Genomic DNA, 14,640 nt, shown 5'->3' with positions numbered 1-14,640 from the left:
CTGGGACACATCTGTGACACCCATTCCCCTTTCATGTTTCCCTGAGGGACAGTTTGATTTACTGTCTGTATGGCTTGGCCTTTTTTGAAGGCAAGTCTGTGGCATTTTGAAAATCTTACTGCAAGTGGATATGGGTTTTTTTTGTCCAATATTTAAAAGATTAGTATAAAACCAGTGTAAAACAATCACTGCTCAGTTGATTTAAATTCAAAGGCTTGCCTGCAAGAACCAAAAGTGCTGTTTTTTTAAAAAAGTTTTATCTGTGCTGACGAGGAGGTGCTTTTTGCCCTCCTTGGAGACAGAGTCACACTTGTGATATTTAGAGACTGTTGACGAATGTTTTCATAAGTATAACCCCCAGGCACATCTTCCCGGTGACCTGTGCTCTGTGGAGATGTCCACAAGCAAACACTATCAGGACAGATTACATGACTAATAACAGCCTGCAGATGAGCGATCACTAGAGGCTATGTGGGGGCAGCGGCTGCCCTCACGTCTGTGATCTTGTCCTCGATCCAGCTCTTGTGGGAGCGTGGCGGGTGAAGTAATACGGGTACTGCCACCAGCAGCTGTAGGCCTGCTCTTATTTTGATTAAAACAAATACGCACAGCAACTGCTCTGTTTTCTGCTACTTTCGTGTCTAGAGGGACCTCTGCCACTCAGACAGCTACTGGGGCTCAAAGACACAAGTGTCACAGGGAGAGAAGGGGTCAGCCTGTAGCTACAGATGGGATTGAATTGTCATTGTGTATAATGTCACCTATGAAGCATCATTCAGAATTTGAATAATCACAGTTGACTAAGCCCTGTAGCCTCTAGATGGCCTTGATTTGTAACTAAGCTATATGCTAGCACCACAACGTTAATGCCTGAAGCCTTTTTTTTACAAAATTATTGCTTCATTTGTTTTTGCACTGCACTTATATTAATTGAAATTTCATATACATATATGTGTGTGATTATAATACATAGCCAAAGTGGCTCATTTCACAGTAAATAAAAGAATACATGTATGCATAAAAGCTCTCCTTGTAATACTTGTTATGAAAATTGTAGTTATTTGCAGTAAATTTCGATTAACACAGTGTTCTGAGTCATGATGTGCCAGCCTGAACCCTCTAGCATTTTTAAAATAATTACTTTGAAATACCACAGCTGAAAAGTCAGAATTGCATTATGCTTTTAACTTTTTTAAGTTTCAGCAATTATTCAGTAATTAAAACAGCAATAAGCATCAGGTATATGGGTTTTTTTTTGTTTTGTTTTGTTTATTTAGCTTTATTTCTTAAGTAAGCAGGTGAATTTGAAAACTGTGTCAGATGAAATAAAATAAAATAAGAATCCAAATTTCCACTGAATACATTATTCAGCTAGCTTGTGTGGAATTTTGCTGCTTACATTCTGGTAGAAGATAGTAATACTGCATTTTATTAGAAGTCATTTGATTCATAGATTGTTTTAAAGCTACATCCACGATCAAATGTCCCTTAAAATAAGCACTTAAAGTAGTGAATCTTTATTAAAGAAATATTTCGATATACTTTATAAATCCTATAAAGTAATATGCGCATCTTGTTTGTCTTACACAGCATCAGCACCCGTTTTTCTCCCCAATCCCATACGGGTCATAGCCACACTTGGAAAAGATGTGTCATTAGATTGCAAACCAAAGGCATCACCCAAACCACGGATAACATGGAAGAGAGGAGACCGGAGGATAATACCAAATAAAAGGTACAAACATGACCACTCTCAAATGAAAGTAACTTTGAACATACTGGATATCTTATTTTGATCTTGTTTATTAGAATGCATGGAGTTTTTAAATTGTTTTTGTGCATTTGTCCCTTTGCATGCAACTTGCAAGAACCTCAGAGCTAATAGTTCTGCTTAGGATATTTGAGTGTGTAATGTGTGTGTCATCATATTAAACTTAGAAATGCGACATATGTTCAACACGGTGTATGGTGTGATATGGTTGTTTTCAAAAACCACTGTAGATACATGTCGTGTGCACTGTGTACAGGGGCTCAGTGTTACAGGCGTGTCTATTAGTAGGGTAGATCTCTACTCTTAATTATGATTTTTGCTTTTAAACAGTATATCACCACAAGCCTATAAGATTATGTACAAGTATTTGTGTAAAAACTAGGATAAACATGTAAAACACGTAATCTACCTTAAGTAGATCAGCCTGTATAATAATATGTTGTTAGAATTGTTTCAGTGTTTGGAAAGAAATCTTTTAGACTTGACAAAGGATTAATTTCCACTTTTATCACTGGGAGAGGCAGCATATATTTTCTTTGAATAGTCGTAGATTTACAGTGCCGCAGCTCTTTTTTTGTAATAGAATCCGATTTTTAGTTCATCTGTACAGTTTAGAGAATAAAATATTATGAGAGAAAGTTAATTGCTCTGTAAAATATGTATGAAGTCATGAAAAGTTTGTCTCCCTCGATATCTTTATATTGTTATTCATCCTAGTTTTACGGCATAAATTCCACTGTTATCATTGGAGCTCAGGCCCTTGAGGAATTGTCTACATGTCTTGTTGTAACACATCACAGTTTCATTACTGTAACTGAAATAAAGTGTCACTGCTAAAATAAAACACCTTAGGTACTGGCAAAGCTCTGGAGACTCATCCTCAACCCCACCTCCTTCTCAAGGATGCTGACAATTTAGACCACACAATTGCATTTGGAATTCACATGCAGTTTGATGCATCATCTTTTATGAGAAACATCTCTCCATTGCACCTAGAGGGGGCTGAGCAAGGCGCGGGTCTATCAATCAAACTGAGCGACGCCGCTGAAATTATCAGTCATGGCTGAGCATCTCAAGTTTTGAGTGAGAGAATGGAACCTTTGTTTATCGGCCAAGATTCAGCAGTCTGTTGAACAGGCTCACAGCAAGGACAGCCAGTTGATAATCAGATCCTCAGTATGTGGCTCCTTCAAACAGGCAGGGACAAATCTTCCTTTCTCTAACAGGTGGAAGAATATTCAGGGATTAGTTTATCAGGACCGTTTCAGAGGTTAGTGGAAGTTTGTGCTATTTATGTCATTTTCCATTAAATTTAAAATAGTCTTCATAGGGTTCCTTTTGACATTTTTCCTGCAACTGATGGATGGGTCGTGATTAATGGCGCTAAGGTTTTTGTCAAACCTTTGCAGATGTTTTTCATATCACAACACAACCTTAATCTTGTTTAATATCTAACTTCAAATAAACTGTCTGAAATTGCTCATCTCTCCCCTCCTATTAATATATAATTCACTATAAAGTGCGATCTTTATATTTGTGAGGTGTTGTTGTTTTTCTTTATAAGCTCTACAATCAGTGTTTCACATTTTCGTATAGATTTTCTCTTAAGATATTCAGTGTTTTGATGATCGCAGACTCAGATCTAATTAGAATTCGGCATCTTATGCATTGCAACTTAAGGTCGCTATAGTAGGTTAAGCAGGTAATTGTGCGTTTGTGGGAGGTGCTGTTCAAATTGAGATCAATCTTGTGAGAGGACGATTTCTATCTGAAAAATCCAAAATAGAGACGAGGAGATATGCGTCTGCAGGTCTTGGTCAGAGTGACTCCTGTAAGGATTTTCTGCCATTTCCAATAGTAAAGAGTTTATGGGTGTAGAGACGTCCTATTCATGAAAGACCAGGAGGAATCGAGCGTCACGTTTATCTGGCATTGACAGCTGTGCTGACTTAATGAAGGTTTGTAATTAACATGGATTTCCACTAATGTTCAGGGCTTTTGTCTCTTAAATAGAAAGTATTAATCCTATTAGTTTGAAAGTACGTGGCAGACTCATTTGAAATCTACAAACACTTTGTTTGGGAGCCAATCAGGAAGACCATAATTTCACCATTTTTTATTATTGCAAAATGTTTTCCACAAAAAATTTAAATAGGTTACTAATTTCATATGTAAATTAGTATATTGTTGCAATCTGTTTTATTTCACTTCAGAGATCTTTCTTTAGATGAAGTTTTCAAATCCTATATTTTAGCTGTGATCTTCTTATGTTTACATCACATATTCTGTTTACCCAGCATTCCCTATCTTGTCCTTTCTGCCTCAGTGTCCTTGTCAGATGTAAATTTTTTTACGCTAATTTGAAAAATGTCTCCTGGCTGCAGATTGCCACAGAATTGTGTATGTGTGGCAAGATTTTTTAGTCACGCCCTCGTGAAGATCCCCTTGCCAATTTTAATCACCTTGCCCCATGATGAAAGTGCTTACTGTTGTAAATGTGAATGCCAAATAATGTGAATTAAATTACGGCAAAAGACCGGAAAACCTCACACCCCCTTGTTATTTTTGACGAGTGAAATTAATTTTCTAATTAAAAAGAAAAAGTATGTGGATGCACCTCAGTTGCCAATGGTGCGAGTTCATACACTTTTATATATCCTGCCTCAAAGGCAAGAATCTGAAAAAACAAAACTAACAATAATTTCAAAGTATTAACCACCTCCCCGTTTAAAATTAGACATAACATAAACATCGCAAAGGAATCAGTTTGCCCTAGAGAGCAGCGTGACATGATCACAACATGGTCACAATGCCATACTTTAACATAAATCCTGCTCTATAGCCATCTGCTCACACACCTGCTCTCAGGCTTTTTGTATAGTTACAGCCACAACTATCTTATGTCAACCAATGCATTTTCCAGCTGTTATTTACAACTCAGAGAGAACTGTTAAAACCTAATTACTATTGTCTTTCAACTGGAGACGGGAAAGCTGTGGCTGTTTCTTTCTGTGTCTCCGGTGTGTATTTAAGGAGGGCAGCTTGGTGACATGTACATCTGCATCTGACAGTTTTTGCTTTAGATACATTAAATGAACATTTAAGGTTTCTCTGGCGCTACCATGAGCACTCTGTAAGATAAATGCACTATTTACGTATACCTAACAAAGAATCTTGTCATCTATTCTTATTATTGTACTTTGTGTAGTGTTCTCTGCAGATTTTGTACTGAAATGTTTCATCAGTGACTTTTAAATTATTCTGCAATTAGAATAAATTGCCGCTGATTGTGTTCTTTTAAAGATTAAATATAGCAAAGCATTGTAGTGAAATTGAAAGTCAGAGAAATAACTTTCTCTGTTCTTGACATCAAAACCTTGTCCTCATTATCTTTAAAAGCATTTCCCTTTAATCTTGTGCATGGTGGAGCTATTTAGTGGTATCAAAAAATCAAATTCATTTTCACATTTTTACTACGATTAATCTTTATTTCATGTGTTTATTTTCATAGTTTGTTGAAATCGAGTTATATAAACAACTTTGAGATGTTGGATCCAGTGCTACTAACTTCTAGTAGTTAGTATTTCAAGCATATCTCATGAGATTGCATATGCTCTTACCGATAGTGAATGTTACTATTCTTGTAACCCGAACAACCCCAAAACATATAACCTCATGCTTGAACTTGTTGTTTGAATGTGAATTTGTTTCTCAAACCAGTATTGATTTTTGTGTCCTTTTCTTATAGGATTATGCTGTTACGGAACAACACTCTGAAAATTGTTAACTCCAGCCGAGCGGATGAGGGGAACTATGTGTGCCGGGCAGAGAATCAGTTGGGCTCGGCAGAGATGACTGCCATACTGTGGGTAAAAGGTAAGTGATGCCCTGAAGGCCTTTATTTTCTGCCAAATTAGCACAAGTCGGCCACCAGTAAACAGTCCCCAATGTCATTTTTTCCTCCCCACCTTTGCTCGGGTGCCAGGGAATTTATTGTGCTTGCTCAGCCGTGAAGAAGGCCTCTCACATTCAAGAATCATATTACAAGGGCACACTCCAGCAGTGTAATAGTATGTCTCATAGCTGCACTGCGCACAGTTTAGAACAGAGCTAACCAGGATATTTATCTGACAAAGGTGAGTGTTTTTGCCCAGGTTAGGCTTGGGTTCCCGTGATTGCTCTGCCTCTGATGTCACAGTTAAATGCACTGCCTTCCGTTAGCCTGAGGTGACAGTGCAGCAGCTTTGTGCTTTCAGAGGCCATGCGTGTGGTGCTTAGCCCGAGCAGAGTGGAGGTGACTGTCGGGGAGAGTGTGGTGCTGAGCTGCAAGGCGACACATGACACGTCACTGGATGTGGCTTTCCAGTGGTTCTTCAACCAGAAACCAATCAACTTTCAGTATGACGGTGGCCACTTTGAATACATCCAAACAGTAAGAGCCCGAGTAAGAGCAATAGTACTATTAACAGCAATTTTAACACATTTGCTTTTGTTCCTATCTAACTATTTATCTCTGTCTATCTAATTATCTGCATAACTATGCATATTTTCTGTGTAAACAGAAGGCTTTTTTGCCTTTTGTTTAATTTTAATTTTTTCCACATTCATTGAGCCTGTCAACCAACCTATTTAAGTTAATTTTCCTTCCAGTATTCTTACTGAACCGAACACTTGTTACACCTGAAAAAGAATCAGGTCCGCCAAAGGTCAGACAGCCTTGTGGTATCATCAAAGCGAGTCAATAAATAACCCATTTATGCATATCAAAGACAGTCCTTTTGTTTTGAATTTCACCTGTGAACTGTGAAAATGAGACACTGACTCATACTGGCTCAGCTTTAAAGGTTTATCAGGGTCACCAGTGATTTAGTATGAGAGGTAAGGCTATTGTCAGCTTTTCTTCAAAGCTGACAAGCTTGGCTTGGTTATGGCAAAGTCTAAGATTCTGCTCACAACAAGTACACAGTAGTTATTCCCATCCAGAGCTAATATAGCACAGTATCTTCTCTTTGACTTTTATCCTCTAGAATTGACCAGGGTATACACAATCAATGATCCTTTATATGCGATGTACCAGCAAAAGCAGAATATACACAGAAAGAAATTTAACCTTTGGCTTCCCTCAGCTACAGGACTGTTTGGCTAACCTTGTCTTTTCACCTTCTTCATATTTATCTTTGTTATTTTTGCTGGACCACTTCTGACCTCTATGTTTCACTTGTTTGTTTAGGACCAGCAGATCAATTGATGATCAATAGATCAATATATAATTTTCTGCCTCAAGGTGCAACATTTTTATACAAGTTAATTTAGTTTCGGGTTTTTTCAGAGGTGCTTTTTCCCTCTTTGCAAAAAAATAATTGGTCACCATAATTGTGACCAACCATAAAATGTTAAAGTTGAAAACAAATCAGCAAGCTACTAGCAGGGAGTCCTGTTTATGTCACTATTCCTTTATCAACAGAGGATGTTAAAATCACATCTGCCCTGATATGTCCTCTGCTACAACCTGTCCTCTAGGGAGGAAGTATTTGCAGTGACAATTCTTTACAGGCACAACAGAAGCCTGGCTGATGCATGGTTTGTAATTTTAATCAGGTTTCCTGCTAAACAGCTGCCTGTAGACTTTGAATTATTCCCAGTCTTGCCTTAGGCATTTCTCATTTCAGCAGAGAGAAAATACGGGTAGCTGAAGAATGTAGCACCAAGCAAGCACCTGAATTAAACAGGAATTTTTCAAGCCACATGAGCCTCTACAAGATGTAAAGGAATCACGCTTTTTGTGTCGAGCACATTTAGGCTTGCCTAATACCTAACTTTTTAATGCTTTCCTTTCCCAATTGCAGCAGTCTTCAACAGTGGATCTGATGATTAGGAACATTTTGTTGAAGCATGCTGGGAAATACGGGTGCAGAGCCCAGACCAGCGCTGACACTGTATTTGCAGAGGCAGAACTTCTTGTGCGAGGTAAGCTTGTTATCTGGCAGTACACTGTGACGTCTTGCGCGCTCTTTATTGCTGGCGACTTACTGCTTCTCTTGAACTAATCCACAACTGCAGTACAGAATTACGGTATTGCACACTCTTGGAGAATTTAGTCTAAGTCACTGTGCCACTTGGCTAGCTTTTAGGTGAACAGGAACATTGACATAATGAAAAACTATCTCGGTGAACATATGGGCACATGTGGGCCCAAGACAGACTTTCAAATTTAGTGAGCCAGTGCTTTAAAGCTGTTAGTAATTCTCTGAAATAATGTTAACAATTTCTGGGAATCTATTAAATTAGCCCAATTTGTTACAAGTGCAGCTCATCTGGGAAGTTGGTTAATTACAGTGATCATTAGAGATTTGCTCCTGCTGGGGACAATTGCGCCAAGACTACTTCCACATTATTGCCCCTTTTTGATCATTTCTACTAATTTTACATTATCATGGTGAATGTCCTCAACAGATGTTGCATCTGCATGAACAGGTTTGCTATGTGCTGTTAAATAGATTGACTGAAATGTCTAATGATCGAATGTGTTGGTTATTTTTTGATTGTTGCTGAAAATTGCCCATGCAAGTTCTGGGCTTTTTGGTTTTTTGACTGTTGTAATGACACATTAACGCATTGTCAGGCTAATCATCATTTTATGAGTGACACTATTTAAGCCTCATTGCCTGAGGAGTTTTCATGGGAGATGGCAGGAATATTTATAATGAAAGCAAATCTATGTCAAGTTAAGCTTTGCCTATTGATTGTCTGCGGGCAATACTTTAATATCAGTGGTTGGTGATAGTCACTGGAATACTGTTGTGCAGGTGGACTCAAACTGTTAGTGTTGGGGTTTAAAGTAAACCTCGGATGTGTTTCATTTTCTCTTATGTATAACAATTACAATGGTTGATGCTCATATTTAATAGTAGGGATGGGTACCGGTTCTGACATAAACGGTAGTAACCAGACCGAAAAGCAGCGCACATTTCGGTGCTTTATTTCCTGAGCTGTGATACACTTTCTTCTTCCTTACATTTGTATTGGCGGTTGGCAAACAACTGAAAGGTGCATTACCGCCACCAACTGGTATGGAATGATACACTTTAGATTCTAGCCAATCATTTTACGTTTCCGAGGATAGTAGGCGGGCCCAGGTACGTACGTTCTTTTAGAGCAGAGCTACAGATTAAAAACGCCCAAGGCGAAGCGGTCAAAAGTCTGGCTGTACTTCACAGCAAAAGATGCAAACTCAGCAGCCTGCAACAAGTGCTTTAAGGTGATACTGTGATACTGTCAAAGGAGGTCACACTTTAAATCTGATGGAACACCTGGCGATGCATAGCGTTTTTTTTAAAGCCGAGAAATGCGCCATATTTGATAGCTTGCTGCGAGACCTCACACCATGCACATCTACTGCGGGTGTGGTGCCTGTTATCGGACCGGAGTTAGCAACATCCCTCAAAAAACCGAAGAGTAGATTCCTGGCCCCTAGCCCTGCCAGTGTAGCAGAAGTGATGAAGGATGATGATGGCAGCAGCAGCCGTTCTTCTCTGCGTGAGTAGCTTAATGTTGTTCGTGTGTAATTTACGTTGAGTAGGCTAACCACGTTATTACATTAATGCATGTAAGGTGAACTAGCAAACATCATCATAGCTACATGCAGCTGTCTTCTTGTTTGATGGCAGATACTCCCTTCACCCTGGCCAAAAAGGCTAAAATAACCAAAGAAAAAGTGGAAAACAGCTAAACATGAGAGGTTTTTGGACAAAGTTTGTTTTTTCCATTGTTTAAGCACTGCTTCCAGCCCAGAGTGATACCATATATGCCCTATACCTGCAGAAAAGGCTAACATTGTTATCTTTTTACAAAATAACAGCTGAACATGAGAGGTTTTTGGACCAATTTTGTGTTCTCCATTCTTTAAGCACCAGTTTGGGCACCGTTTAAGCACCGGCACCGTTTCAAAAGTACCGGTTTGGCACCAGTATCGGATAAAACCTAAACGATACCCATCCCTATTTAATAGTCATAATTTCAAGTAATGAAGTCATCTTTTTAACCTTCAGCTAAAAAAAATTATTACTACTCTTATATGTAAAGATGTCCCTGAGTAGGGATGTTGTGGCAATAATATGGTCATCTCAGGCTTATAGCAGTAACCCATACCAGTTATGTGACATTTTTGACAGCCAGCCAATCAGAAGGGAGATAGTTTGAAAGAAAGTTACTCTTTAAGGGAGAGGAACTATGAACAGAAACTCCACTAAAACCCAGTACAACAAAAATAGTTTTGTTTGTTGTTATTTTACTTCTTTTTTTTTTTTTCATTTGATATTGTGGACTTTTCACTTTTATTAGAAAACCTATGGTGAGCAATCAGACAGGTAACTTGGGATGAAAAGTGTGTGTGTGTGTGGGGGGGGCGGGGGGGGGGGGGGGGGGATTTGCAACACAGCTCCCTAGAAATGAAATATTATCTGTGCTATTATTAGCAGAGTGTGTAAAATATGCGATTTAATATGCACCCCTAGTTATGAGCCACAGTTTAATATGTTTTCATTACAGCTGACAAAACAAAAAGAAATGCATTAGTTAATAACAAAAAATATAAAACATGGTAGAGAAGCTCGAATGCATCCCCCGGACATCATTATAGGTGGATATTTGTCTTGTTAACTGCACATCTGCAGAAAGGATGGTATTTATCACTGGCAATGGCTAGCATGTATCGTTCACATTCATTTTGAGTTGATCCAGTTATTTTATATATAATGAAAATATCTTTGTTTCCAAGATAGAAAATATCGACAATTCAAATTGTTATTTTAAGCATCTGCATCATCTGCAGATACAACATTTAAATACCATATACTATTAATAAGAAAGGACATAAAATAAACAGTAAGTTGTCTCCTACCTGTCAAAGCTTAAGCTGCTAACTAGCTGTAGCTAATAGAAATCAACTCATTCACTGCCCAAACACTGGCAAAACATTCCAGATAGACGTCTATGACAGTAATTATTTGGATCCCACAGTGCAAAAAAATGGCCCTTGCAGTGTTGCTTTCTCATGGGCACTTTTGGGGGGACACAGTAGATTGATTTTCACTGAGCGCGCCACCTGCCTGCTTTTTCATTTACAGCTGTTCCCTCTAGAGTCCTTAGATGTTTGCTTTAGCTGCAGTATATGTTTACCTCTGAAGACTTAGGTAAACATATGTTCAGCTGTATTAAAACAGAGGAAGCCCTGCCATCCAGTCACGCTGAGCAGAACTGGCAAATTCCCTCCAAAAATCCAAAAAAAGGAAGCGTCACTATCCCTTAATCATCATCAAATCCTTGGCAATGAATTTGTGTCAACCTGCAGCCTGCTTCACTTTAGTCAGTTTAGTATGTTGTGTTCTTGTCTGGTGTCTGTTTGTGTAAAGATTACAACAGGGAGCTGGTTTTGTCACCATACGCGCACAGCTGCATTTCCCTCCTAATGCTTCCGCAGTTGCATCCATTAGTGTATCTAATTGTAACAGCCCATAATGAAAACATCACAATGGGCCAGCTTAAAAATTGATTCAAACAGCAGCAAAGATTGATGATTATTTGCTTTTTTCCTTTTTTGCGTGGCCATTTCAGAAGCGTTTTTCTTTTAAACTCTCAAACATGTTTTATCTGTGTCTCCTTTTTCTTCCACCAGGCCCCCCCGGACCCCCTGGAGTGGTGATAGTGGAGGAGATCACAGACACCACAGCCACTCTGTCGTGGACACGTGGCGTCGACAACCACAGCCCTATCAGCACTTATAATATACAGGCCCGAAGCCCATTTTCATTAGGTTGGCAAACTGTCAAAACAGGTAATCAATAAGGAGCAAATTGCAGCCTGTAGATCTGGGAGGTTAATGTGAGGATATATACAAAGGTCGTAATCCTGCCCAATGTTCTATACCAAGATAGAGAATCAATCCAACTAGATCAAGGTTACTGTTTTCAAGAGAAACAAATACAATTTTCTTTGGAAATCTTCTCTTACTTATATGAAAAGTTTGAATTCCTCCTAGAGGAGACATGGGCCCATCCTCCCGCAGGCCCACCACCTGCAGGAGGCGCCATAGGGGTCGGGTGCATTGTGTGCCGGGTGGCGGCCAGGAGCGGAGGCCCTGGCGGACTGACCCCCGGCTGCCAAGACTGGCAATAGGGACATGGAATGTCACCTCTCTGGTGGGGAAGGAGCCTGAGTTAGTGCGTGAGGTTGAGAGGTACCGGCTAGATATAGTCGGGCTCACCTCTACGCACGGCTTGGGCTCTGGAACCAGTCTCCTGGAGAGGGGCTGGACTCTGTCTCAGTCTGGAGTTGCCCCTGGTGAGAGGCGGCGGGCTGGGGTGGGTATTCTAATATCCCCTCGGCTTGCTGCCGGTACGTTGGGGTTTTTCCCGGTGGACGAGAGGGTTTGTTCCCTGCGCCTTAGGGTCGGGGAACGGGTCCTGACTGTCATCTGCGCTTATGCGCCGAGTGGCAGTTCGGAGTACCCAGCCTTCTTAGAGTCCCTGGGGGGGGTGCTGGAAGGTGCTCCACCTGGAGACTCTGTTGTCCTGCTGGGAGACTTCAATGCTCACGTGGGTAACGACAGCGAGACCTGGAGGGGCGTGATTGGGAGGAACGGCCTCCCTGATCTGAACCCGAGCGGTGCTTTGTTATTGGACTTCTGTGCTAATCACAGTTTGGCCATAACGAACACCTTGTTCGAACATAAGAGTGTCCATAAGTGCACGTGGCACCAGGACGCTCTAGGCCGTAGGTCGATGATCGATTTTGTAATCGTATCACCAGACCTGCGACCATATGTTCTGGACACTCGGGTAAAGAGAGGGGCTGAGCTGTCAACTGATCACCACCTGGTGGTGAGTTGGATCAGGTGGCGGGGGAGGACGCTGGACAGACCTGGTGCACCTAAACGCGTAGTGAGGGTGTGCTGGGAACGACTAGCAGAGGCCCCAGTCCGCGAGATCTTCAACGCACACCTCCGGCAGAGCTTCAACAGCATTCCGAGGGAGGCGGGGGACATTGAGTCCGAATGGACCATGTTCAGCGCCTCCATTGCCGAAGCTGCTGCATTGAGCTGCGGCCGCAAGGTGGTTGGTGCCTGCCGTGGTGGTAATCCCCGAACCAAATGGTGGACACCAGAGGTGAAGGGAGCCACCAGGCTGAAGAAGGAGTCCTATCGGGCTTGGTTAGCCTGTGGGACTCCGGAGGCAGCCGACAGGTATCGACAGGCCAAGCGGAATGCGGCTCGGGCAGTGGCTGAAGCAAAAACTCGGGTGTGGGAGGAGTTCGGAGAGGCCATGGAAAAAGACTTTCGGACTGCCTCGAAGAGGTTCTGGCAAACCGTCAGGCGTCTCAGGAGGGGAAAGCGGTGCTCTACCTGCACTGTGTATAGTGCTGGCGGAGCGCTGCTGACGTCGACTGAGAAAATTGTCAGGCGGTGGAAGGAATACTTCGAGGACCTCCTTAATCCCACTGACGCGTCTTCCAAGGAGGAAGCAGAGTCTGGGGATGAGGGGAATGACCCGCCAATTTCTGGGGGCGAGGTCACTGAGGCAGTTAAACAACTCCTTGGTGGCAGAGCCCCTGGTGTTGATGAGATCCGCCCCGAGTTCCTGAAGGCTCTGGACGTTGTAGGGCTGTCCTGGCTGACACGCCTCTGCAATGTTGCGTGGAGATCAGGGGCAGTACCCGTGGATTGGCAGACCGGGGTGGTGGTCCCCATCTTTAAGAAGGGGGACCGGAGGGTGTGTTCCAACTACAGGGGGATCACACTCCTCAGCCTCCCCGGGAAAGTCTATGCCAGGGTGCTGGAAAGGAGAGTTCGTCCGCTAGTCGAACCTCTGATGCAGGAGGAACAATGCGGTTTTCGTCCTGGTCGCGGAACACTGGACCAGCTCTTCATCCTCTCGAGGATACTTGAGGGTGCATGGGAGTTTGCCCAACCAGTCTACATGTGTTTTGTGGACTTGGAGAAGGCATTCGACCGTGTCCCTCGGGGTGTCCTGTGGGAGGTGTTGCGGGAGTATGGGGTGTCTGGCCCATTGCTACGGGCCATTCGATCCCTATACAACCGTTGCAAGAGCTTGGTTCGCATTGCCGGCAATAAGTCGGACTCGTTCCCGGTGGGTGATGGGCTCCGCCAGGGCTGCCCTTTGTCACCGGTTCTGTTCATAATTTTTATGGACAGGATTTCTAGGCGCAGCCAAGTGGCGGAGGGCTTTCGCTTTGGTGGCCTCAGGATCTCATCTCTGATTTTTGCGGATGATGTGGTTCTGTTGGCTTCATCGGGTGAGGGCCTCCAGCTCGCACTGGAGCGGTTCGCAGCCGAGTGTGAAGCAGCGGGAATGAGGATCAGCACCTCCAAATCTGAGGCCATGGTTCTCAGCCGGAAAAGGGTGGAGTGCCCACTCCGGGTCGGGGATGAGGTCCTGCCCCAAGTGGAGGAGTTCAAGTATCTCGGGGTCTTGTTCGCGAGTGATGGGAGAAGGGAGCCGGAGATCGACAGACGGATTGGGGCTGCAGCTGCAGTAATGCAGACGCTGCACCGGTCCGTCGTGGTGAAGAGGGAGCTGAGTGTAAAAGCGAAGCTCTCAATTTACCGGTCGATCTACGTCCCTACCCTCACCTATGGCCACGAGCTGTGGGTAGTGACCGAAAGGACGAGATCGCGGATACAAGCGGCGGAAATGAGCTTCCTCCGAAGGGTGGCTGGTATCTCCCTTAGAGATAGGGTGAGAAATTCGGCCATCCGGGAGGGGCTCAGAGTAGAGCCGCTGCTTCTCCACATCGAAAGGAGCCAGCTGAGGTGGTTTGGGCATCTGGTAAGGATGCCCCCTGGGCGCCTCCTG

The 14,640-nt window shown here is 42.6% G+C and overlaps 1 protein-coding gene across 6 annotated transcripts in view; it reads left to right on the top strand.

Moving 5' to 3' along the window:
* Positions 1–14,640, top strand: part of cntn5 (contactin 5) — a 123,901-nt gene that overhangs the window by 94,481 nt on the left and 14,780 nt on the right. For 4 of the 6 annotated variants that reach the window (XM_035910275.2, XM_087851139.1, XM_087851138.1 and 1 more), the window contains 5 exons: positions 1,591–1,735; positions 5,520–5,647; positions 6,028–6,215; positions 7,618–7,738; positions 11,445–11,603. In XM_035910275.2, coding sequence (XP_035766168.2) covers positions 1,591–1,735; positions 5,520–5,647; positions 6,028–6,215; positions 7,618–7,738; positions 11,445–11,603 — 741 coding nt within the window. The remainder of the gene's footprint in view (positions 1–1,590; positions 1,736–5,519; positions 5,648–6,027; positions 6,216–7,617; positions 7,739–11,444; positions 11,604–14,640) is intronic. The other 2 variants (XM_006796652.3, XM_006796651.3) reach the window with 1 other exon arrangement.

This window comes from Neolamprologus brichardi, chromosome 14 (genome assembly GCF_056152115.1).
Source record: "Neolamprologus brichardi isolate AB-2024 chromosome 14, ASM5615211v1, whole genome shotgun sequence".
NCBI classification, from domain to species: Eukaryota; Metazoa; Chordata; class Actinopteri; order Cichliformes; family Cichlidae; genus Neolamprologus; species Neolamprologus brichardi.
The sequence above is the reverse complement of the archived record's forward strand: the minus strand, read 5'-3'. Positions and strand labels throughout refer to the sequence as shown.